General features: G+C 39.3%; 1 protein-coding gene across 1 annotated transcript in view; it reads left to right on the plus strand.

Annotated features, from left to right (window-relative positions):
• Positions 1-27426, plus strand: part of TPH2 (tryptophan hydroxylase 2) — a 102450-nt gene that overhangs the window by 68300 nt on the left and 6724 nt on the right. Inside the window, exon 9 of the mRNA XM_023226566.1 lies at positions 23716-23811. Within this exon, the coding sequence (XP_023082334.1) occupies positions 23716-23811 (96 nt within the window). The remainder of the gene's footprint in view (positions 1-23715; positions 23812-27426) is intronic.

The raw sequence follows: 27426 nt of genomic DNA on the forward strand, positions 1-27426 counted from the left end.
GTTCCCCTGGCTAGGAAAAGGGATTCCCTTCCCCCTTGCGCTTCCCAGGTGAGGTGATGGCTCGCCCTGCTTCAGCTCTCGCTGGTCGGGCTGCAGCAACTGACCAGCACGGATTGTCCAGCACTCCCTAGTGAGATGACCCCAGTACCTCAGTTGAAAATGCAGAAATCACCAGTCTTCTGTGTCGCTCGTGCTGGGAGTTGGAGACTGGAGCTGTTCCTATTTGGCCTCCAACCAGGCAATTTCAAAGTAAGCCCTGGCATAAATAACCTGTTGGATACCATGCATATTGATGAACCTCAAGCCATATACTGAAACTAGAAGGCAAATTTAATGACCCACTTGCAGAAACAAAAAGTTTAAGAGCTCAGGTCTTACTGGCAGGGATAAAAAGTCCATGGCAGGGGGATAGTGGTAGCTAGCAAGGCCAGAGGAGAAATAGAGGTATTATTAGCTGATTTCCTCAAAGTGTTGACATTAAGTCTTCTGAAGAAGTAGAGGAAAATGAGCAATGAGATGCACCAAAGGAGAAAAATCTATAGAGAGGACAAATGGAAAGCCATGGAAATCACTATTTATGCAGAACAATGAGACAGGCCATATTACTCTTTGACTCTAGGTGAGATTTATATTATTAATGACTCTGTTTCTATAGTGCCTGTTTTTCCTTGTTTAGTGAATTTAAGCACTTAGGAAAAAGAGAGTCATGCCTAGTGAAAGCAGACACATAATAACTTTCTGTGATGTACTATCAACAAATCCGTCTAAAGAAGAAAACAACCTCCACTAGGATTAATCGGCAATGCCAAACTCTTTGTCCAAAGCAGGTTTTGAACTTCATGGTCTGATTTTCTAAGGTACTAGACTATTTTGCCTATGGCTGCTCTATCTCCTTGCTATATTTCTATAGAATATTTATTTTGACATTTTAATAGTGCTCAGTTTTGAGAATAAAGCTATCTCTGCTGTTTAATAGGGGCAATGGTATCTCTGCTGTTTAATAGGGGCAATGGTGTCTATGCCCCAAGAACCATTTAAATGAACTCTTTTGTATCTGAAGAAATTGATGACAATACTTAGAAAATGTATTTCAAGTGCATTGTTATACATGTAAATAAATTGCCCTCTGGTGGATAATAAATAAGACCACTGGTTGTGGCAGCATTACTCTTTTCATACTCATCATAGCTGCCCAAGGTCTGTGTGTGATAGATATGCAAAAATATTCTCAATAAAGGCTGCTTAGAGTGTGTTATACGTTTGAGACCAGCTATTTACCACTGAAGCACTAGTGGAAGTGAATTTAATAGATTAGTGTGTATGTTAGGAGTGGTAAACTTCAATGTTACTTCAGTGGCCAGCTAGGTAGCACACACGTGTGAAAATAGCCTGATATAAGAAAATAAGGAGTATTAGAGCATGTGGACAACCGGAGAATATATATTATGCTAAAGGGCTTCAAATTCAAAAGCTGAAACAAGACAAAATGTTCTTTGGCTGCAAGTGGTGTCTGCAAAAAGCTGAAACAGAACTACAGGCTGTCAATTCTCTGTCCTTGTATCTACAGTTAAATTCTACCTTAGACTATACCATCCTTGAGGGACAAGCCCATGCTAGATTCTTCTTTATATCACATTGTACATTCTGAATTACTGTTTTCTGGACAGCACAATATTTTTCCTAAGAAAAGACAGCTATTACAGTGTTCAGTAGAGATAAGTATCTTACTGCAGTTGAGAGGTGACTGCTTTTGAGTTATAACTTTAAACCTGTTACAAAAAACGACTCTCATACATATGCACTGAACATGTGTCAAATATTTATTTAAAACCCATTAATGAGGGAAAAGCACGATGGTAAATCTAGTTCAAAGAAGAATTTGAGGAACCAAGAATATATAGTCACTGAAAGAAAGAGTCTTGAAATAAGATGCAAAATGGTTAATGTTCTGCAGGGCAATAAAACCATAACCTTGAGGTTATCTTTTCTACTGGGCAGAAATTATTTGCATGTCTAGTGGACAAAATAATTTGCAATTTATTGATCTTCACAAGTTAACATTGAACTTTACAGTTTGTGGACCCTGATAAATAGGAAGTCAGACAAAGATTATATCCCTTGGATCAGTGCTTCTCAAACTGTGGTGTATTTGAAGTAACCCGAGGATCATGTTAAAATGCAGATTCTGATAGAGTGGGTCTGGAGTGAGGCCTGAGACTTGGCACCTGACAGATCTCACATGATGCTGATGCTGCAGGTTCAAGGACCACACTTTGGTAGCAGGAAATGTGAGTGACATTTTAGACATGTGGATCCATTAGACAATAGGAGAGTATGTCTTTCAAAAGGCACATAGTAATCTTTCATCCTTATTTCCATATTTTGCCTGATTTTCTAACAACTGGATGAACAGGATATCACCAGATAAATATCATGAAGTATGAAATGAATGTATGTATGACTTATTCAAGTCCTGTAAACAGACCTTTGCATCTATGAGAGCCACGTCATTGCTTCTGCTTTGTGTCTCTGCTCTCATCCTCTTCTGTCTGCTGTTTTTCCATATGACTTACATTATTTGTTCTTATACAAATACACAAACAGAAATTTACTGATCAGATGAATTTAGGAACTAGTCCCTGAAATATATTGATTTCCCTTCCCCCAAATGTTAGAAAATGTAAAGGGGCATCTTTTGTCAAACAGTACAACCCATCTTATGATGCAGATGGCTTCAATTCAGTCTATTCATTTCTCATATCATAAAGGCATTTGAAACAGACAAAGCTGTGAATCATCTGTAGGGGAAAGCAATCAGTATGAATACACCACAGATGTTTCCAAAGCAGAATAAATCGGCCTCTGGCCCAGTTGGAAGTTTTCCTCCACAAGAGTTTTAGGTGATCCATTCAGTTCTGTCAACCCTGAAACATGTTTACCTTCATTTTCTGATTGAAGGATTTCTGTTACTGGCTCTTGGTAATGCTGATGAGAGGAGTCTTGGCTAAGGGTAATGAGGGAATAAGGAGTCTCCCAGAACCGGTTCCTGGAATGTTAGCCTTATGGCCTTATGAAATGGTATTATGAGTTCTGTAAAAGGAGGGACCCATGGGCAAATGTATTTGGACAGCACTAGCTTAAATAAACAGCTTCGTTTTTTTTTTTTTTTTTTTTTGAGACAGAGTTCTCTCTTGTTGCCCAGGCCAAAGTGCAATGGTGCGACCTCAGCTCACTATAACCTCCACCCCCAGGTTCAAGCGATTTTCCTGCCTCAACCCCCCAAGTAGATGGGATTACAGGCATGTGCCACTGCGCCCGGCTAATTTTTATATTTGTAGTAGAGATGGAGTTTTGCCATGTTGGCCAGGCTGGTCTCGAACTCCTAACCTCAGGTGATCCATCCACCTTGGCCTCCCAAAGTGCTGGGATTACAAACTTCTTAGAACCTTTAATAACATAATATGTGGAGTGAATCTCCCAAAGTGATAAAAACTTATTTTTCTAAACTTACCATATCTCCTCCATTCGAAGGTGCCATTGATTGTAAAACATAGTGTTAATTTAATAGTGGCTTTTTTTTTTTAGAAGGAAAAAGATTCAGCTAGCAAAATTTTTGATATTGTAAGATGAAGCTCCATTTTGGAAATGTTAAAGTATAAAAAAAGTAAACTTGAGAATTGTTGGTCAAAGGGTACAAAGTTTTAGATAGATAGAAGGAATAGGTTTTGAGGTCTATTGCACAGAAGGGTGACTATAGTCAATAATAATGTATATTTCAAAATAACTAAGAGAGTAACTTTCAAATGTTTCACCATAAAAATAATAAGTAGGTAAGTGAGATAAATGGACATGTTAATTAACTTGATTTAATTATGCCACGTCACATACAAATATCAAAACATCACATTGCATCCCATAAATATATACAACCATGATTTGTCAATCAAAAATAATATTAGAAAAAGATAATTGCCATGCAAAGAGGGTCTGGCTGTTTTTACTCTCAGCTGACAAAGAAAGGGTGGCCAGTGCTTACAGTTATAAGCAGAACCACAGATGTCTCTAGATGAGTGACGGGGAGAGAGACAGAGACAGAGAAAGAGAAGGGGAAGAGAAAGAGACAGCAAGAGACAGACAGAGAAAATGAGAATACACTGTAATCGTAAATTAGAATTTGGTTCTTTATCTGACCAGGAAAAGGGTGGAAGAACCGTGGTACATCTGAGCTCTGATAATGGCAAGGGTAGAACCCTAAACATTTAGATACTGATTGCTATGCAGTGCACTTGACAAGTAATAAAAATCTTAGAAACAAAACAAAACAAAAAAGAAAGAAAATACATTATATAGTCACAGTGGTCTCTTTTTATGAAATGCATATTAGCATCCCAAGCTTTTAGTATTCCAATAAACACATTTTAGGAGATATGAATCTAGAATGTTTTTTGAAAGGGTGAAATTCATTGTGAACCTGACCAGACCGTCAGCTATTTTATTTTATTTTATTTTTTGCAGGAAAGAAGTGTCAGGAAATTAATAATACAGGGTTCTGTTTCTACTTTCCTTGATTAAAACAAATAATTTGTTTGTTCCAAGTAAAAGAATTTGCATTGATTGGGGCTTTTGGTCATCATGAATCACGTGTATTTGAATTTTCAGGATAACCAGTACTTTCTCATGCTGAGAGTTGTAATGAAATGTACAGTCAGTCTTAAACTGATAATCAACTATAATTTATATTAGGAGTGTAATTATAAAGGTAACCTTAGTTTATAAATTGCTAATTAATATTTTCCTGCCTGCTGAGGATATTAACTTGTTTCCTGGTCCCTCTTGTCTTTGCCTACCTGGCTGGGGATGGGGAATCTTTGGATGCTAAAAGACTTATGCACAGCTGCAGTTCTTTCTGAACATGGATGACATTAAAAATGACCACTTTAGTATCTCTACAGAAAGCTTGAAATAAGCCTCAGGCTTATTTATTCCATGTAGAGTCTTTGAACTAGTTCAGCTGTTTGGATCATTTGATACAAAGCTGACAAAGGGCTGGGAGGAATGCACTTTTATACATTCTTAATTGAGATGTTTGTGTGGATGATCAGTTTGTGTGTTATTTCTAAGAGTAACTTAATTAAAAGTTAATAATATCTATTCCAAGTCATTACTTTCACTTTTATGTCTGCTGTGCATATAGAAGGGTAGTAGCATCTTGCAAGAAGCACTCGAATTCTTTAACTAGTCACATAGACTTTGACTTCTGTCCTTTTTCAGTATTTTCACCACTACCTTTTCTTGGTCTTTTTCTACCTGGATGCTCTACTACACTTCCTGCTGACTAATTCTCTCCTGCGAACTTTGATATTGTAGCCCAGGCTGTTTTGTTCTACTCATATGTGCATGTTTCCCTTATTATATTTGTTGTTGCCATTAGGAGGTGTTTGCAATCTATTTATATTGTGATGAGAACACCACAGTCATCTGGAATTGGAAAAACAAACAGGAGCTCTGCATTGCCCACTATGTTCAGAAACAAATGCATTTGCAATCTGGAATAGTTAGATATTTTTGCAACTCAAGTCTTTCTTTGTTATTTAGAACTGTATGCTAGGGCTCTCAGAGAGCCATCATATAACTGCAGAGGAGAAACAAAACAACACAATCCTATTTTAGATATTTGGAAACTCATAAAGATAGGACTACCTTGGTAACTCTTTATTCTCTGTTCATGTGCTGAGTTGGGTGCTGAACCCACCATTCTCTGCACACACTTCATTTTGTCTGTGTAGAAACACCGTGGTCAACAGCTGGGATCTCTCAGCACTCATCTGAGCTCGATGAAGATACTATTAGGGATGTTTGATGTGCAGTATGTGGTGTGGTGCAATGTGGTGAAAAGAATCTGAACTTGAAGTTAGCCCAGCTGGGTTTAAGTGTTAGATTTGTTACTTCCTAACCTTGTGCTCAGCTTAGGCACAAAGCAACAAATTATATGTCATCTTTCAAATGAAGATATTCTTCTACAGCCCAGTGTTGAATAAGGAGTAAAGGAGATGGCATACTTTAGTGATGTACGTATGACATTATCTACATCATACTCAGGTCTGGAAATACTTCTTCTCACCATTACCTAAAAAATTCTAACTGCATCAAAGGAGGTGTGTTATTGGATATATAATTTTAAAGTCATTTTAAGTCCTCCAATTCTCTAGTTCTTCCCATAATTCGAAAGTCCTGACATTGAGGCCTTCTTACTTTTTCTTCTCAAAGTAAGCTAGAATACACTCATCAAGCACAGAAGATTTCTGCAGTCATTTCAGTTTCCATAAAGATGTACAAAAGAAAGAGTTTTCTAGTTTAACTACAATGGAGTAGGCTCTCAAAATCTTAGACTTGTATTAACAGAAATATCTGTGGTGTAATTCCATTTCTAGCAAAAGCAGAAAGAAGATGGTTGGGATTTTTTTATGAGCTAGAATAGCAGAGGTAATGTTATATCAAACTATAGGGATTTAATTACCCCATTCCACAAATGTAGTTTTCAAATAAAGGAGTCAAAAGGATTTCTAAAGCTATTCTTCTGAACTGTGATATAAAAACCCAGAATACATTTAGTAGATATAAAATGTATTACTGTACATTATGAGCCACCACAATGAATGGTATCACAATAAGAAACACGACATGAGATTGAACACACAGTGATTAGAAATCTCTTTGCTCTCTTCTTAGAAATATTGCAATTTGCTTAGAGTTTTATAGGCTTGTCACTTTAGTAAGGATGGGCATTTCTGGACTATTTCTGATGGGTGAATTTCACACTGGGGAAATGTCTCCTAGAAAAAGGAAATGCTGTTAGGTTTGGGAGGAATGAATCACCTTGTGAGGGGGGTGCTCATCATTTTTTTCAGGATCTGAAAGTCTGTCCTTTAGAATGTCCATAAAAAATCATCTCTTCAGCAACAAAGAGGAGGCTGATGCAGGGTAACTCAGGGACTTCTTTACTGAGGGGGCTTTAAAGTCTTTACAAAAACTTTTTTTCCTCTTTCTTATTAAAAAGGTAATATATATTTATTGTAGAAAATTTTAAAACATAGATAAGGAGGGAAAATAAAGATTACTTACACTATCACAGCAGCAATAAACACTCTTAACATTTTGGCATATAGTCTTCTAGTTTTTCTGAAAAGTCATTTTGCCAAGTCAAATAAGAACTTAGTAAATGGAAGTTCTGTCATTGGAAAAAGGAGCATGGAGGTGTGCATCCATTTATCAAACACTTGTGCTGTCAGGAGAGTCTTTATCTTTTATATCTACAGAGGAAAGAATAAATTGGGTATATTCTAGAAATATGGGGTTTGTGACTTCCACTCAACTAAGTTGCAAAGTGTTTTAGTGAACATTATCTGTGACTAATGAGTTTTGTTTGCTTTTCCTTCTTTGTTTTGAGAAAAAGTTGAGCAGATACCGCTTTTTAATTAAATAATTGTTTTCCACACATATTTCCTCAATCTTCAAATTTTCCTTTAGTTCTGTCCCCATTAGTGAGAGCTATTTTCATCCAGTCTAATCAATACTTGCCCCTTTCATTGTTCTAATTTTGAGTTTAGATCATAAATATTCATCTGCCAGTAGCAAAAGTATTCTAAAGCTCTCCCACCGCACTTGGTCCCAGACACTCAAACTGGTAGGGTGTAAAAGGGAAACTGGAATCCACAAAATAGAGTGAACTCTACTGTATATGACACTATGCAGTTTTCCAGAGCTGTGCACTATAGGGACCTGCTAGTGAGGCAGTATAGTATAGTGGGTAATTCAGAGTGCAGGTTTTGGGGTTAACTTACCTGGGTTTATACCCAGGTTCTGTCATTTACTGGCTGGATGAGGTTAAAGAGAAGATTATTCATAACACTTGTTAAAGAATGGTAAGAAGACTTTATGCAGGACTATCAGGATAGGTGCAGAAACCATTGCGATCGAGTTTTGTAGTAAGGGAGGGAGATTAGGCTCAAATCCTGATACAACCAAGAAAAGTGAGACTTTATAGCCAAGGAACAGGGTTGTGGAGGTGGTGGTCAGTGCATGGAGAGTTACTAAGAGGAAACCTCAGGGGCAAGGGAGAATTCTGGCTAAACCCACCTAACTGGACTCTTGTGGAAGGCAGGCCAGGATGATTCAGACATCATCTGGGGAAAGGTAGGGGATGAGGAATCTGATCAGATTCTGAGGATGATCAAATATCAAGGGTGATTCCAATCAGATATTGAGGGTGATCAGATGTCAAGGGTGAGGGATTCTGGCTAAATTAAACAATTTAGCAGGATTCTTGCTAACATTGGACAATGTAGACATGAGCACAGAAGCACCAAAGTCAAGGTGTCACTGAAAAAATGGCTCAGAGGAACCTGATTAGAGTTTGGTTAAGATGAAGATCTTTGTCAGTAACCTTGGACAAGTTACTTAACCTCTCTGTGCCCCAGTTTTGTCATCTTTAAAATGAGGCTAATGATACTATCCAATCTTGTAGAGCTGTTGTGAAAATTGACGAGATAATGCATTGCGAAGCTGCTTAGGACAGTGCTAAGTGTTCAAAAAATGCCAGCTAGCATGTTTCACATGAGTGTACTCTCAGACTTCTAGGTGGCCATATCAGAAAGCACTCATGTCCAGGAAAGGCCCCTGGAGAGTTTCTTACTTTCTCCTGTGACCTTGGGTAATCCTCTAACTTTCAGCAACTCACATTTACCCTTCTGAAGTGCAGACTATGCAGTTTATATTACAGAATGGTTTTAGATGGAGATAGAATGCTACTTTGCAATGTAAAGTGTTTTAACCATAAATAGTAGAGGAAAGGCCTCCCCTAAGAGATGTCGAGCTTCTCCTTGGAGGTGGAGGAGGCTTCCCCTGAGTTAATAGCACACCTCCCCCAAGCATAGAGAAAGGCAAGTCACAGGAAGCAGCTTGGGGAAAACAAATGAGAAAATATTGTTTGTGCCAGTGAGGGCCTGTGAAAGATGAATTCCTGACTAAACTTCTTAAGCAGATTAGGAGTGATGCTGTTCATAAATACATGCAGCCCTCCCTGAATAACTAAATAAAGCATAAATTTGGGGTTTCAAATCTTGGCTTCTCCTCCTTATGAGTTCAAGCTGCTGAGAACTCCAGCCAGGTGTTTGCAGTTTGGCTGTAAGATGGCTTCATTAACATACAAGTATGCAAAGAAACCATTGGAAGAGTTCCAAAAGATGTTGTTTGCTCTAGTTTTGATGCGTTTTGGATATGTCTTCATGTTTGTACACAGGGGTCCTATGTTGGTATCTAACTAGCAAGGTTTAAAAGTTCTCTGTAATAAAACAAGGGGATGTACCTTAAAATGACATGCTTTAGAAACATATAATTGTTCAGCTCTCACATAAACTTTTTTTTGGCTGTTCACTTTTTCCTCTTTCAAATCTAATTAAGGAGTCTTAGTTCTTCCAAGAAAAAAGCCACGGCTATAATAGGCAAGGTAAGGGCATTGTATTTCGCTTCTTTGCAAAGGTGTTCTAGCAAAGGCATACTCTTATTGTATTCCTATTAAATATATTTTCCACAGCGCTGATAGAATCAGTTATGGCCCATTCATTTATTCATTAAGTAATATTTACTGAGCAACTACTATGTGCCAGGACTGAGGAATTCAACTGTTAAACAGCTAGTCCTACTTTTTGGGAGCTTACAGTCTACCGAGGGATATAGATAAGTGAACAGGGACTTTATAGCTTGTGAAGGCAAAGATAGAAGAAGAAGGGCACTCACATCAGGTTCAGGGAGCAAGATGGCTGATCAAAGGTGGCTTCCTGAGGGGAGGCTTCTGTCAGCAGTCAAACTGGTGAAGTTTAATTTGCTGTTACATATGCTTACTGATAGAATAGATGTTAATACTTCAGGGAACGTTTGCATCTAATGGGTTATCTCTACATTGGAAAACTCCTTAGATTGAGATTCAGAAACTGTTGACCTATAATTAAGCCCATGCTTGCCTAATCAGAATGTAATTTCTTTGCAGAATCAGAACCCTGAGATGGGATGAGTCAGCCACACAGATAATGTTGTTCCTTATTGTCCCAGAGCAGGGAATCTTCAACTGGGTTATAGTTCTTACATTTATTTAGCATCTGACATGTGTTCCTTCATGTGAGTCTCACAATGGCACTTCAAGGGAGGCAGGACTCATATTATGCCTTAACACAGTCCTGGTATTCATTCACATGATGCTGCACACACAATTGGTGCTTAATACAATTTTGGTGAGGAAAGGAATTCCCACTTTATAGGTGAATAAAGGGAAGTTCAGACAAGTTAAATGTTGTGTGTAAGACCATAATGCAGAATAATGGCAGGGGCTGAGACATGTTTTCTGAGTCCTGGTCCAGTCCAGCAAACCACTTCTCAGGAGTTTAGGGTGTTAGGGTAAGTTGTGACCAGACGAGGCAGCAGAGGCCGTTGCTCATTGTCCTGGAGAGGCAATTTATTGCTGCAAAGTGGATTTCAGGGTGTTTAAATCATGCAATCCTCTAAAAAAGGGATTACAAAGCAGCATCTTCTGGTCTGATTAATATCTGAGGTGTGTGTGTGTGTGTGTGTGTGTGTGTATGCCTGCATCTTGCTTACGGTGTAAAAAATTGCTTATGTTTACACATCAGAGGATATCACATGACATCCAGATTCTTAGCTTCTCTCAAAAACAAAAAGAAAACCAGCTTCTCTGGCAGTCAGATTGCTTTATACCAGTGACCAATTGGTCAGAGTTGAGTTGCTGTTGTCCCCTTAAATTGGGTTCATGATCCTCCACTGGGAAGTGGAACTTCATCTTCAATCACCTGCCTGTCCTGCCTCTACTGATTGATTAGGGGAAGGGAAAGAGAAGAGAGGGATTGTCATTCTAAGCTTGGGATTGTCATTCTGGCTACCAGCTCTCTTGGTAGCCACAGTCAGAGAGTAAGTTGGCAAAATAACTTGTCATGAGACACCAGAAATATTTCAAGTCATCATCCTTTATTGTCTCATGAATTTTCACTACCCTTTACCAAATTAATTTTGTGTCCATCAAATAATGCAAACATAAGTAGAATGCTGTAAAGCAATATTACATAGTATTTTGTTTTGTGCTTTGTAATATGGCTTTTTAATAGAGACACAACTTATTATATTTCTAAACTAGCCTCATTGATTGTAATCTCAGCTCTCATGAACAGTGCTAATTGGAGTGCCATTTCCAAATGGTGAGACTAAGAGGACTAGTCTTCCTTTTGTGACTTATTTATGGTGTGTGTTCCTCATTGACTTTCAACAGGCCTGTGTTGTGTTTCTTAGGAGATCCAGGAGTCACAAAGGAAATGAAGGCACCTACCCCAGGGCAAGACATGGCAGAATGGCTGCAGGAAAGCTAGACAGACCCCTGTCTTTTCTGGCATACACCAAGCTCAGCTATCAAGAACACGATGTAAACATCAATTCTGGGGGTCTGTAATGTTCAGTCACTCTGGGGACAGAAGGAAGATAGTGTGGTATGGTAAAAAACAGCATAGTCTTTGGGGGTTAGGCACACTTGATTCCAATCTACTTCTATTGCCCTTAAATTTGCAGAAGTTGCTCAAGCTACATCTCAGTTTCCCCATCTGTGAAATGGAGGATTTAGCACTGGGAAATAATATAACTTCAATAAGTAGTAGTATTTTATTTTATCCATTTTATACACAGGGAACCTAAAACTCAGAATGGTTAGATAACATCTCCAAGGTCAAGTAAATGGCAAAGCATGCCCTTGAACCTTGGTCTCTCAATCCATAGTCAATGCTCAAACTACCACATTACATTACTTTCATAGTGTCTGCCTCTCAGGGTTGTTGTGAATATGATGTAAAGTGCTTAACACTGTGTCTGGTGGAGTGCAGGCTTCAGTAACTGGCAGTGATTATTATTAGAGAGAGGTGAGCTCAACTGAGCTTAAATGCCTTCTAGAGGTTCAATTACCAAAAGACCCTCAATGTGACAGGGACCCCGGTTCACAGGTGTATCTTTTCAGCTCCATTTACACATATAGATGCTTGGTGTCAGCTCTGAGTATGAGAGATGATGATGCTAGTGGTGATGGTTAGTGACTAGAAAAGAAACATGACTTCATTAATAAAAACTTAAAATAGAAGACTGCTCAGTGCAATGGAGTGTCAAGAATGACTCTCTCTGCCAAACTTACCTTTCTCGTCAGTTTTCAGACATAAAATCATCTTCCAGGATTCTCTGTCTTGCGTGGAAAGAAATAGGGGAGAAAGTGCAAGCTCCTTAGACCTAATGTCTAGGAGGGTGTTGCTTTTAGTAATGCAGGAATAAAAATAAAATGACTCTCTAAAGGCAGTGGTGACTACCCACAGCTCACGTGGGAGTCAGTAAAAACGTCATTTTTCATAGTAGCATTCGAGAGCTGACCTTTAAAATCACCACATCTGGGGAGAATGTGTGATTTGATGCAGAACATTTTAGGGCATGCCAAAGGATGAATGGCTGAGAATGCGCTCATCAGTTTTCTTTTTCAAGGAGCTCAGAATTGCTTAGATTATAAAAGTCAGTTCCTGGGCACTGCCAGAGCTATAGAATTTGCTTAAGCAGGTCTTCTGTGCAAAGTAGATGAAGCACATATATAAATGGAATGCTGATCCATGAACCTGTTATGAAAATGATATGTACCTGTGTGTGTGTGTGTGTGTGTGTGTGTGTGTCCGTGTCCTCACAGTGAAGTTTAGCTATTTCAAGGTAGCTAGTTATGTAAGTTCAACAAAGGGTCATTTGGGAAAAGATGGATTTGCTTTAGAAGAAGAGCCAAATTCTGTCAATTGTTTTGTTATGGAGATGTTACACAGAGGCTCATGTACTATTTCTAAGGTTCGATGAGTGAGACTGCTGAATATAAAACTAGCTTTTGATTCGTGAAACTCAAAATACCTGCAGGTCCAGAAGGAATACAAGAAGCCTGTTTGTATTCGTAAAACCCATTTTTAAAGAGACATTGAATTTTGTAAAAAACGGAATTGGATGGATGGACATCTCACAGATTCATCTCCAAGAAAAAATAGCATCTGTCTGATCTTGTGTTTCATCATTTGCTAAATGAAGGTCTGGGCAGTGATGCTGATAGAAATTCCTCATAGCTGCTAATTCTAAGCAGGTTGGGCTGTGAGGCACTTTGGAGCTTGGATCTATTACAAACTCCTCCATTCCCTAGCATTTTCCCTGGCTAGTCTCCAGTTGGCTACAACCTTCAAAAGCAGCAAACTGAAAAACTTTCCCCCTGACATTTTTGGATGAGAATCCAGATGTCAGAATCAATGGGTCTTCAGAGTTGCTGCTTGTAATGAAGGAGACCAGAAACCACTTAACCGCAAAACTGCTGCCTATCTTCTGTAGGAGCTACCTGCCAACCAACATTCATCCATGCTCCAAAAGGCCTGTGGTGTCTTAGGGCCTGACTGTGGCAAGGAGGCTGGTTCCATCCTTCCTCACTGACTTGGGGACCACTGGCTATTGTTTAAAGGGAGTAGAGAGAGAGGTCAAAGAGCAGATCTATTTCTAAACCTATAAGTGAAAACCACTTTGATGGATACTGTAGACTTTTACAGTCTGTAATACTGGAAAATTGACTAAGGTTAGTAATGACTCACTTAGAAGGCTGGCATTGGCTCTGTTGGCATGCCCTGTAGGGCAACTCTTCTTGCTTATCTATTTCCTCCCTCCCTCTTTTTCTCTCTTCCTACCTTGACTATTTGCTGAGTACCTTCTGCATGTCAGGCAGGATGATAGAGAGCAGGAATTCAACAACAACAACAACAACAACAACAACAAAAGTCAGACCCTGTTCCTGATTCCAGGAAGCTCAGGGTCTGGTGGAGAGGACAGGCAGGAAGACTGGCAGTTTCTTTGTGGATTCATATGGGCTACCTTGGGAATAGGAAGAGGGCCAGCTAACCAGCCAGATGGACACGAATAAGACAAAGGGGCTGGGCAATGACAAGAGCATTCCAAGCAGAGAGAACACAGTGTGCAAAGGCCCAGGTGGAATCTGCAGAGAGCAGGATCAGTCTGTGCAATTGCCACTAGTTCCCCATGGGTTGGACAATTGGGAGGAAGAGGGTTGAGCAATGAAGGTTGAGAGAAAGCGGTGGCTAGACCATGGAGGGCCTTTTCTGCCACCTAAAGAAGTTTGGACTTTTACTCTAGAGCAGTGACACAATAAAAGGTTGTCACTGGGCTACCAGATGGTTGTCATGACCTACCGTTGAGTCTTGGAGATGGGAGTATCTTAGATGGGTCTTGCCAGAGTTTTAAGTGTGGGCCAACTGCTTGGGTGGCACCAATGTCAAATGAATGCATGACATTCCTGTTAGTCCTTAAGTAAAAGGAAGAGATTGGGGTATATTTCTTTCTTCTTTTTTTTTTATTTTAGAAAATACCGTTAAAGGCTGGTATAGGAACTAGTGTTAAATAATAAGTCAGGTGGCCTTCTTTGCAGTTGAAAATGCTCCTGGATAAGCTGAGGAAGGGGCAGTAAAACTGAAATGGCCAGAGAACACTTAAACACAATCATCCATTTATTCTTGAAAGCAACCCAAAAGATATAGGAAACAATAGTTAAGAAACACACAGAAAAATTCAGACTAAAACAGCGCTGCTGAAAATTGCCTATGTCGACGTATTCTTCAATAAAAGTTGTTTTCTGCTGACGCTTTTTTTTTTTTTTCTTCCTACGGATGTCCCTCTTATATTTGATGATCAGTTTTCCACAAGGTTTGCTGTAATGTTTCCTCAGAGCTTAGGTTTCTACATTTTAATTCATTCGATGACTGTTCTTAACCTAAGACAATGTATGCTGTTTTCACAATTCAGGGTCATCTTTTTCTAGCTGACAAGATGTTTCTCAAATTCCAACTCTTCTCTTTTCTCCACTTGTTTTTTCCTCTCTTGCTTTGAGGAGAATCACTGGTAAAAGAGGCCGTCTCTGCTGGTCTCAGGGGAGCCTGTGATCTGGTACATTCTGTAATTTGACTGACCTCCACCTTACTATGACGTGCCTTTTGGGTTCCCTGAAATCACCCCCACCCCTCCCAATACCTCAGGCCAGTGTCCTAGACCATTTACTTTTTCCAATAACTCCTCTACTTGCAATCCTTCTAAGATCCCATTTCTCCTTCAAAATTCTGCACAAGCTTCATATTCTTCACATCCTGAGACAGATAAGCAACAATGATTTCAAGATAGAATGAAATGTTTGTGGTAGAAGTAAAAACAGGAGAGATTTTTATTATTATCATTAGTCCCTCTGTATCCATATCGTGCCTTTCTTGAGCAGAGAGACCATCTCTTTAGCTACTTTTGTCATCTCAGCTAGAGCGTAGCACAGCGGAATTTAGTACATTTAATTTAAAAAATGTGGTTTCATGAAGTTGTGACCTACTGATTGCTATGGACCAGCCCTAATGTCTTCCAGCTCTAAGTTTCGAACATTTTTTACACTCTAGCTGGGGTAGGTGGTAAAGGGGTGAGAGTGGGAGGGGACTCTGAGGGGTCTTCACCTTTTCAACAGCAGTGAAATGGTGGGTTTCATTGAGAGGCTCAAAGAAGAGTATATGGTAAAATATGAGAATAGAAATCTAGGTGTAGCTGTAGTCACAAAAGGCATATGGACCAGTGGTACTTGGAATCTATATAAAGACCACATCCCAAATCTGTGAATGCTTGATTAGTGGCTTCCTATTGCCAAAGGGTGACTTCAAGATGTGACATGGGTGGCTTGTGATTACAGAGCAGCTGCAGCCCCAGGATTGCACAGAACCATGTTAGTGAGGACTAGAACTCTGGACCAGCCCTAACATCTTCCATCTCGAAGTTTCTAGCATTTTACAGTCTTAATTTACCTAGGACTAGCCCAGGGCAAAGTAATAAAGCATGCAAAAACCTGTTTTCTGCTATCTCTTGAAGCCTAGTCCCAGAATTTTCTCTTTTTTTTTGAGGAGTCCCACTCCCTCACCCAGGCTGGAGTGCAGTGGAGTGATCTTGGCTCACTGCAACCTCCGCCTCCCTGTTTCAAGTGATTCTCCTGCCTCAGCCTCCCGAGTAGCTGGAATTACAGGTACCCGTCCCCATGTCTAGCTAATTTTTGTATTTTCAGTAGAGATGGGGTTTCGCCATGTTGGCCAGGCTGGTTTCAAACTCCTGACCTCAGGAGATCCACCTGCCTTGGTCTCCCAAAGTGCTGGGATTATAGGCGTGAGCCACCATGCCCAGCACAGAAAAAATTTTAACTCAAGAATCCTTGCTCTGCAAAACAAAGCATTGGTATAGTCGTTGATGCCTTAGTGTGATTTGGCTTTATGTGTGACTCTTAGGAGTATTTGGAGTTTAAATGATTGAAGAAACAACAAAAATTCATGTCTGGTGGGAGGTTTGAATGAATGATGTTGGGATAGATATTTCAGAGGCAGTGGGACCTCCATAGTTTAAGCAATGCGGACTCTGTTTTCACTTCTGATTTCTGATGTTGATTTTTGTCACCTTAAAACTTCTATTCCAAAGCTTCCTGTTTAGCTATCAAGCCTCATTCTTATTTCAGTACTATTGTCATTTGCAATTTAATCAAGATTAAGGAATCTTGGTTAAAGGTGGGAAAACACTTGCTGCTTGTAAACTGACATTTTGATATAGCAAAATTCCAACTCTAGTAGCTGGGGTAGGTGGTAAAGGGGTAAGTGTGAGCGGACCTTGAGGGTCCTTTACCTTTCAACAACTTTGTAAGTGTGTATATTGACATGCTAGTTGTCTCAAAAACTAGTTGGAAAAATGTTAGCAAAAACACTGTGAAAGGAAGGCTGTGAGCCACAGAGCCCTTTTATGTGTTTTTATTTGCACTTACCAAAGCTACAGCCGCTGATGTTAGAACATCTTTGAGTGATATTCTTCTTTTCTGAGATTTATCTTTTTGTTATGACGTGGTCCCGTAATAGCACAGATGCTTGATAGACTAGCATCCGATCAGGATCCTGGAATTCCCAGCTTTATAGACATTGAGCCTTTATTTGCTAGATCATGAAGAAGTGACAGTGTTGGGGAGGGTGTGGGGCATGAAATCTAGAAAGGGATGGGGCAGTGTCAGTGGCTGGGGTCATGGGGAGCATAAGGTGATAGCTATTTACACTCATCCTGGAAATATTTCAGTGTTTCAACAACAGGAATGGCTGTGCCAGTGTGACTGGCTGACAGTGGCCCTGTATCCATAAGTGCAGTTACTGATAAGAAAAGAATGCTGGATTTGTAGTCGGGAAACTTCTGTGTGATTCCTAGCTTTGGGATCCACTAGTTTTGGAACTGGGCAAACCACTTGAACTTTGACTCTCAGTATTCCCATCTGTAAAATGGAAATAATAAGTGCTCTATATACTTCACAATGGGCAGTAAGGTAACATATGTGAGAACACTTTATTAAATGAGGAAGTCTTCTTCTGGCTAAGTTTTCCTATTATTTTGTTATTCCTGTATAATTGATGAATTCTGTTCTTTAGTGATAATATCAATATGGAGCATTTATTTACTCAAACACTAAATATTGTATTGCTGATCTTTTTGGGTTGGGCTGCTTTTTACACATATTTTTCTTGTTCCCCTCCTAAGTGATGGTGTGGGTACAAAGTTCTAAACTTTGTTAGAACTGTGTACAAGATAAGGATAACTAGGGTCTGAGGACCTGAGGGATTATCTTATAAGTGAAGTACACCAAATTTAGCGTATAACTTTTTGTTATGTTTGGCGTATCTCAAACCAATCTCAAATCCATCTTAAAAGGGTCCTTTTAAGTTCTCTTTCATAACTTCTTGCTTCCTGCCTATGTGCTAGATATATAGATAATGGAATTCTAGATGTGGAATGATGTATGTGATTATTTTAAAATATATGCTACCAATATGCAAGATCAAATTTTTAGGGAAGGCGATAGAGAAAATATATCATTCAGTCACTTCCTTGCTTACTCAGGAATTTATTTCTTAAATGATGTGTGTAAGCCAATTTGCTGGAGAAAGTGAAAGAAGTGTAGGCAACTCGGGCTTCCTCCTAGAAGTTTATATGGATCATTTTAATCTTATATGTGAATATTCAAGGACCCTTAGGAAGAGGCTATGTAATTATTTCAAGGAGGGATGCAGAGGGAGTGAGAGGAGGGAGGCAAAAGGGCCCTTCAGTAGGGAAATGGGAACAGTAAATTTCTTTCCAATCAAGTGTTCCTTGACAAAGTCATACATCTCTTTAATTGTGACCTTAGCAAGAACTTCAGGTGCCTAATGCCAAACATAACAAGGGTTTTGCATAGAGTGCTTCTATAAATCACCAGGTGACACCATTACATATTTCATTGGTGTGATTCTGTGTCTGCGGACTTGGTCCCTTCAAGCTTTTGCCACTGCCCGTTTGGCTAGGCCGGAACTGCTGCGAGAATGGTATACTACCAGTAGTGATCTGAAGATGGCAGCATTGGGCGACCTATCTCATTTTCCTAAGCACACTCACTGCAGCTCGGGTCCACAGCGTGTTTGGATTTCAGATTGTCACTCAGACTTTCTTCTGCTTAATGACTGTATGTATGTAAATGCCTCTGCCATTATTCTGTAAAAGAGGTCTGAGCTATCATTTCTGTTTTGTTTTTTAGTTAATGATTATATGTAATTATATCCAAATAAAATATTTATAAATAATTACATGTCATTAATGGCATGTAAAATTTGGAATTCATGAGCACCAGCTTTGATGAAAGGTACCCTTCGATTTGGGAGGTGTTAGTCTTAGTGTTATTATTTGTTTCTGTTTAAAAGACATTAGTCGCCAAGAATCTGCAATTTTCTTTTACAGGTATTCTTACAAGTCTCAGCGTATTTTTATTTTTTTTCTTGATAATAGGTAGGATTATTCATTTGATAAATCTCTAAGGAATGTATTATAGAGCCACATCTGGAGAATTCTCTGAGGAAACCAAATTATATTTTCTTAAACTTTCATGAAGCAATGTGTTATCCTCAACTTCTGAAGGGTCTTCAGGGGTCTTTGAGCGCAACTCTAAGTAGGCTTTGCATGTAAAACTGTAGCAATGTGTGGTTGTCCCCTCCTCCTGATTAGTGATCATGCCCTATGCATTCTGAGGTCTTCACCAGTATTGAAAACAGAAAGAGAAAAAGAAAGAGAAAAATTATCCTAAGCAAGTTTGTGATTCAAATTTTGCTAATAACCTAATTTCAGATGCAACTTACCATTTCTCTTTATCTGTTAGCCACACATGGAGCTGCAAATAGAAAACTGTCTCAAACCAAAAGGATTAATTCTCTAAACAGAATGGGCTGCAGAAACAGCATTTAGGGGCCTTCCTTGGTTGAGGACAGCAGGGAACCAAAGGGAAAGGTAAATAGGGAATGAGCAGATGGCAGTATGTAAGGCCAGAGTTTCTGGAAGGACTCCCAGATGAGGTCTGGGGCCAGAGAGCATTCTGAGCGATGGGAAGGAAGAGCATAGGGGCTCTTTCCTCTGAGATTGCTCTGATTCTAGAAGCACATTAACCAAAGACACACTGGGTGAGAGATTTAGCTTTGAATCTTTAGTTGAATTGGTGCAGACCTACCTTTTAATTCCTACCTTAAACTAGAATGGTTTGCTAAATCTATGTGAAGACGGTGTCTATGGCACACCAGATTTTTTCAGAGGCTCTCTTAGTGTGTTTTGGTTTAGATCACAAATGTGACCATGAATTATGTATGCATTGATTTAGCATAAAAAAATTAAACATGTGCTTAATAGGCTGACCCAAATGCTCCTGTAGCTGGCTCTGAATGTGTATTTTGGATGCTTTTGAATTTGACAGCACATTTTTTCCACAAGCTCTTCTATATTCAATGTTAAGGCTCCAAGGATTTCATGTCAGGTGTTGTAAGTGCAATATAAATTAGGAAAATCAGCCAAAGGCACACTAAGAAGATACTGTGACATTCTAGATTTCCTCCATTTTAGACTTTCATTTCTCCATTATTTGGTTGTGAAGGAAAATTATGCATCTATTAATTTGTTTATCTAGAAAGTTTAAAATGTGACAGATGTTGATGTCAAGCTCCTTAAAATCCTGAGCTCTAGATCTCTTAAATGTCACCGTCTAGACTGCTCCTGGGTAAATCACTTCATCTTCCTCAACTTGAATTTTCCTCTTGGTAAAATAGCAGAGCTGAACGTCCAGGATACTTCCAAGCCTTTGTTCTGTATTCTATGACTGTATGATTACTTCCCTTAATTGCATCCAGAATTATGCAAATTTTTTGGAGGATATACTTGAAGACTGTATTTTAGCTTTTCAACATGTATTTACATTTTTTATCTTGGTTCTTCTCCTAAGGGCTCTGTGATATTTACTTCTCCCAACTCCCTGCCATCCTTAGCCCAAGTCATATTCCTGTTCACTCACCACTCTTGTGTGCCACTGCCTTCTAGCTGGTCTGTTTCCACTCACTGTTGCTCCCCTACAATCTATTTTCCATGCAGTACCTCCATGACCTTTTGAAAGCTAAGTTAGTACATATCTTTCACCTGCCTAGAACCTTCCAGCAACTACCCATTGCTCTTGGAAATAAAAACCTATTCCTGCCTCAGGGTCTTTACCCTTGCTGTCCTCTCTTCTAGGAACATCATTTTCTCTATATCCTTGCACAACTGCCTTTTAAATTTCTTAATGAAAAGCTGCTTTTAAAGCTGTTTACAGCTTAAACATTACCCCTTCACAGAAACTATCTCTGACCCTTTTTCTAAAATAGTCACATTCCCTGCTTAATATTTGACATATTATATGGTTTTGTTATATATATAAAATGTATTCCACCTGACATTATCTGGCTATTGATTTTTGTTTTTGTTATTGCCTGTCTCATCCCAGTAGCATATATGCTTCATGGGATCACAGACTTTATTGCCTTGTTCATTGCATATCCTTAGCATCCAGGGCAGAGTCTGGCATGTAATAGTTGCTCAAGAAGTATTTGTAGAGTAGGTGAATGAATGGGGGGATGGATGTCACAGAATAGATGAACGAATGGATGGATTGATGTCACAGGCAGGAAGACTACAACCCTGGGATCAGAGTTACATAGCTAATTAGAAGCAGAACTCAGACTAGAACTTGGATCCCTTTGTGTGTTTCTTTCTTCCAGGTCGTTCTGCCACATGCCAGTTTAACTTAGAGATCATTAATTCATTTACCATTTATTTATTAACCCAGTGCTTATTGAGCTCTTGTTGTCTTTCACACACTAGTCTAGATCAGTTGTTCTCAACCAAGGATGATGTTGCTCTCCTGGGAACATTTGCCAATGTCTGCAGACATTTTTGGTTATTACAAAGGGGGTGGGGATGATACTGGCACCTAGTTAGTAGAGGCCAGAGATGCTGCTAAACATCCTACAATGTACAGGACAGACTCCCACAACAATTATGTAGCCTAAAATGTCAATAGTACTGACTTTGGAAAACCTTGTCCTAAATGAACAGAGATACCTGCTTTTGTGGAGTCTATAGTCTAGTGTGGGGGGATAGATGATAAGCAGCACATATCATGCATACAGAAATTGCAGTCTATGTCAAAAAGTGGTTCATAGAAAGAATGAAAAGGTAGAACAGAGTAAGGAGGAGTGCTGGTAGGTGCTGTAGGTTGTGATAGAGGGTAGGAAGGGCTGTTATTTTATCTTATTTTTGAGATGCAGTTTCGCTCTTGTTGCCCAGGCTGGAGTGCAATGGCACGAACTCAGCTCACTGCAACTTCTGCCTCTCGGGTTCAAGTGATTCTCCTGCCTCAGTCTCCTAAGAAGCTATGGCCGTGTGATTACTTCCCTTAATTGCATCCAGAATTATGCAAAAATTTTGGAGGATATGCTTGAAGGCTTTTTACAGGCACACCACCATGCCCAGCTAATTTTTGTATTTTTAGTAGAGACGGGGTTTCACCATATTGGCCAGGCTGGTCTTGAACTCCTGACCTCAGGTGATCTGATTGCTTCAGCCTCCCAAAGTGCTGGGATTACAGGAGTGAGCCACCACGCCCGGCCTAGGGCTGTAATTTTAGCCTCTTTGGAAGGTAAATCAGGAAAAAAAATTTACTTCTGGAGGTTAAGCTCCATGACCTGGAAATGATCAGTCCTTTGGGTCCAGCCCAGTGCTGCAGAGCTTTGGATAATTCAACTTCAGAGATCACCCTCACATCAAAAAAATATATAACCTTCCTGAACCAAGGGACATCTTAGCCTCCAAATAAAAATAGAGAAAACTGCCATGTGCTGGAAATAATTATTATTTTCTGCCCCTTTTCAGGAGTGTTTAAATTCTCTTTCTTAACACCTTCAGTGCTCTATCATCACTAATGCAGGACAGTGTTAATTTGATGGAATTTTTATTGCTTGTTGTCAGCATCTCACTCTTCTTTCAGAGCAAAAATAGTGTGAGTTCAGCCTCTCTCAACAGCACTGTGAGATTTTTTTTTTTTCTCATTGTGCAGAGATTCCTCTGTCTGTTTAGGTTGATTTCCTAAACCCAACAGAAACAATTTAAGATATTAATGTCCTGGGGAAGTTGTAGTAGTTGATGCTGATAAAACTTGGGCTAAGAAAGTGTGTGTGTGTGTGTGTGTGTGTGTGTATAACAACTGCCCCACTGCTTTCCAATTTATATTAGATCAACTTACTGTTTTTTTGACTTCATGATGGTGTGACAGTGACATGCATTCAGTAGAAACCATACTTCAAATTTGGAATTTTGATGTTTTCAACACTTTATTATGAAATAGGCTTTGTGTTGGATGATTTTGCTCAACTGTAGACTAATGTAAGTGTTCTGAGCACTGTTAAGGTAGGCTAGGCTAAGCTAGTCTGTTGAGCAGGTTAGATGTATTAAATGCATTTTCAACTTAGGATATTATTTTCAACTTACTGGGTTTATTGAAATATAAACCTATTGTAAGTCGAGGAGCATGTACCTACACAAATACATATATAAAGCTACACATGCATATACACATGCAAACATAGATATACATTTAAGATTTTACTAAAAAATTATGCTAAAATTGTGGTTTTGGTAATTTGGTGTCATATAGAGATACTTGCTTTCTTGGTTGCTCTCTTGTTTCTTTACCAAGCACTGGCACCAACAAATGTTTGTTGAATTGATAAACAAACTGCCAAAAGCAGTTAGCGATTACTGGATTCCAACTCATTTTTCCACATTTGCATAAACTGATTTATGTCACTGAAACACAATTTGGTAAATATTGGTAAATATGTAGCATATTGTTATGGAGGTATCATTGTGATATATTTATTCATTTCTGTATCTGTGTTTTTTGTTTTTAAAATGCTTGCAGGGGATATAATTTGACTCAGGACTTCTGAATTCAGGGAGCATAAGACTCTTAGTAGTTAATACTTTTTTCATATACATTCAACCTAGGGAGACAATATTAAGCAAGAGAATAGATTTCAATAAGTGTTCTCGATTTAAATGTATTTAAATTGATAATATTGAAGAAATTATGCACAGCACAGCATTTAGTTTTGGGTGCCATTTTATCCTATCAAATAACTCATTGACCAGTTCACTGGATATGTGTTCATTTTTTTTCAGTGCTATTTCTTCACAATCGAGTTTGGTCTTTGCAAGCAAGAAGGGCAACTGCGGGCATATGGAGCAGGACTCCTTTCCTCCATTGGAGAATTAAAGGTATGAAGCTGTGAATGAAAATACCCTTCCCATGCAAACTGGTTCAAGGTCAGAGAAAATATTGATTTGTTTGTCTGAGCATTCCTACTCACAGATATTCCATAAATATTTAACATAGAGGATTTGGCACCTTGGATGTGGGTGCCGACCTCACTTTTTGCACTTCTGAAAATGGGTCATGCCTTTCTGGGTTTGTGGTGTGACTCAAATGGATGAGCAGCCATGTATACAAATCAACAGCCATGACAAATGTATGCCCAAATCTTGGGTAACAAATGGCTGGCCTAAATTTAGTGCTGAAAAGTGGGCCATGAGCTAGCAGTGATCCTACCGATTGAAGTTCACTCGTGAGCGTGGCTTGGCTCCTCTGATTTCCAACACCTCCCTGGCTCCTTTGGACTCCCCAGCATCTACTTCCTAAAGGGGAGTTTGATGTTATTTCAGCTTCTTCAAAGTTAATGTGCATTAAAACATGTGTGGACATAAACAATTTGGAGAAATAAACCAAATAAGTATATTATCAGAGAGGTATCTATTATGTGTAATGATGCCTAAAGAATGTGATTTTTTTTTGGTTTTAAAATACAATAAAATGGTCATTTTTTTCAGAAATGTTGAGACCTGGAATATTCTGAAAATTTAAATATCCTTGCCATTTAAGAATTGCCATTTATACCATGGGGGGATAGCAAGTTTTGGTGAATTTTAAATGCAGTGTGATATACAATCTAGAATAGTACTGAAAACAATTGAACCTTTCTTTGACTCTTCAGACTAAGGTCAGGATTGTGGATCATTCTTGAGTTTTTATTTTGAGCATGATTATCCTTATGTAATATAAATGGGAAGTATATAGTTATTGATACTTTTTGGCCATTTGCATTATTGAGAGATGCAAAGTAATTGTAGTTTTATTGAGTCTGGTTATTTGATGACTTCATTCATTCTTCAAACATTTGGTTGAACACCTAGTGCATGCATTATGGCAGTCACTGGGGATAAAAGGACAAGTAATAATGATGAAGAATAAGAAGAAAGGCCAGGTGCATTGGCTCATGCTTGTAATCTCAGCACTTTGGGAGGCTGAGGTGGGCAGATTACCTGAGGTCAGGAGTTCAAGATCACCCTGGCCAACACGGTGAAACTATACCTCTACAAAAATGCAACAGTTAGCCAGGCATGATGGCGGGTACCTGTAATCTCAGCTACTCAGGAGGCTGAGGCATGAGAATCACTTGAACCCAGGAGGCGGAGGTTGCAGTGAGCCGAGATCACGCCACTGCACTCCAGCCTGGGAACAGAGGAGACTCTGTCTCAAAAAAAAAAAAAAAAAAAAAAAAAAAGAAAATAATGATAACAGCCAGAACAAGCATTTAAATAGACAATATTTCTGGTGCTTTAGACATATTAACCCATGTAATGCTCATAAGAACCCAATGAGATAAGGAATATTTTTATCACAGATGAGAAAACTGAGGCATAAGGACATTAGGGAACTTGCCTAAGATCACACAGTTAATAAGTGCTGAGCTGGGCTCAAATCCCAGCCGTCTAGGCTCTAGGATCTGAGCTCCTAACCACTAGGCTGCACTCCCTGGGATCCCTGCCATCGGAGAGTTTACAGTACACTTTAGTGCAAGAGATAAGCAACCAACCACATAATACAAAAAGTGTGACAATGCAAGAAATGTGCCTGGCTCATATTAGGCCATTCCTGAGAAGCCTTCCTGTCAAGGGCCCTGCTGTTCATGGTGATTCTTGAGGGATGGAAAGGGTAAACAAGGAAAGGATGGGGTATACAGATCTGTCAGTGGAGGGCCACGTGTGGACCCTCAAGATTCTAGTTGAAATCTGGTCCATTGAAAGAACTGTCTGGGGTTCACTGGAATACAGGATAGTAATATTCAACCTAACAAAAACTTGATGACCTGATGTAATGTGGTAATTTTTTTAAAAACGAAATTCTCAACAAAGAATCTATTTGGTGTTAATCTTAGTGCAGTGGGCAAAGCCCACAGCAACAGCGTGATGTCATATCCCCATAAGACCATACACTCTATAGAGTGTTTCTTGATTTCCCTGAATAATAGAGTCAGAAAATGATGTAGCTCTTGAGCTGTGTCTATTTACATCCTCCTCAGAAGGTTTATAAGTTGCACCAGAAACAAAGGAAACAGATCTCTCTCATGGCCCTGACTTTCCACAGGGCCTTCTGGTCTGGTTAATGAGGCATGTGTGGGCAGCATTAGGATGAATCTGTTGTTTTTGTTCCTACCAGTGTGGACAGAATCATCTGGAAATGGAAATCAGCCAGAAATACGTACCAAGAAAGGCATTGTTCACAGAGTACCTTCTTGCTCTGGTCCATTACTTCCAATCATTAGCGTTCTTCCATTCTCAAATTTCAATACCTCAACATCCCTATGACTGCTATGATTGGACCATTTTTACAGTTCAGAAATACTTTCTATGTGAAATATCTTCTGATTTTTCACAGAGAATATGTATATGTAACACAAGATGCTTTCCCTAGCACCTCTTCCCCCACATTCTCCTTGCCCTGCTTGTGAAGGTACCCAGAGCCCTCTCAAAGCACTTCTGAGAACTTTTAACCTTTATTTGAATGAAAAAATGATAGTCCTGGACCTATGTAGGGATCACTTTATTAATAACGTTATCATTATTCCTGTGTAAACAAGCTTACAGTTTTGAGTGCAGTTACCTTTTGCAGTAAAATATTTTATGCTGTTCCAACTGCAGCCCAAATGTAAGTCCCAGCTACTGGAGGGTTTTGGTGTCATCTTTATAACTTTTTAGATGGAGTTGCTGGAGGTTTTGGTGTCATCTTTATAACTTTTACATAAGTATCCACAATCACCTTCTCTTCTTAAACAGAACACATTCTACACTTTGTGCTATAAGGGGCTAAATTTTCCTGAGGCATGGATGTTGCTCTTTAGAGCTGGCCAAGTACTTCCAAGTGGTATATCTATAGTTCAGATAACTTTCATTTTTTCCTCTTTTTTTTTGACAATAGAAACTTATTCTTTTTGAAGATGGAAACAAAATAAATATGGAAAAGCTTGTAAAAGTTAGCATAAATTTTATAACCATAAACACCACCTTTTCCCCCATAGCAATGGTTGCCCCTCTTTTATTCTAATGATCTTTTCTGTGGTGTACTTACAGGAATACCAAAAAGTGCATTTGGGTGGGGCTTTTCCATACCTTTCATCACTGTGGAGAACAATTAACAATGAGCTGAGTCACCTGGAACACTGACTTTAAAGAAAAGTTTGAAAGTAGGATAAGGCCGGGCGCGGTGGCTCAAGCCTGTAATCCCAGCACTTTGGGAGGCCGAGACGGGCGGATCACGAGGTCAGGAGATCGAGACCATCCTGGCTAACACGGTGAAACCCCGTCTCTACTAAAAATACAAAAACTAGCTGGGCGAGGTGGCGGGCGTCTGTAGTCTCAGCTACTCGGGAGGCTGAGGCAGGAGAATGGCGTAAACCCGGGAGGTGGAGCTTGCAGTGAGCTGAGATCCGGCCACTGCACTCCAGTCCAGGCGACAGAGCAAGACTCCGCCTCAAAAAAAAAAAAAAAAAAAAAAAA

This window comes from Piliocolobus tephrosceles, chromosome 10, assembly GCF_002776525.5.
Source record: "Piliocolobus tephrosceles isolate RC106 chromosome 10, ASM277652v3, whole genome shotgun sequence".
Classification (NCBI taxonomy): domain Eukaryota; kingdom Metazoa; phylum Chordata; class Mammalia; order Primates; family Cercopithecidae; genus Piliocolobus; species Piliocolobus tephrosceles.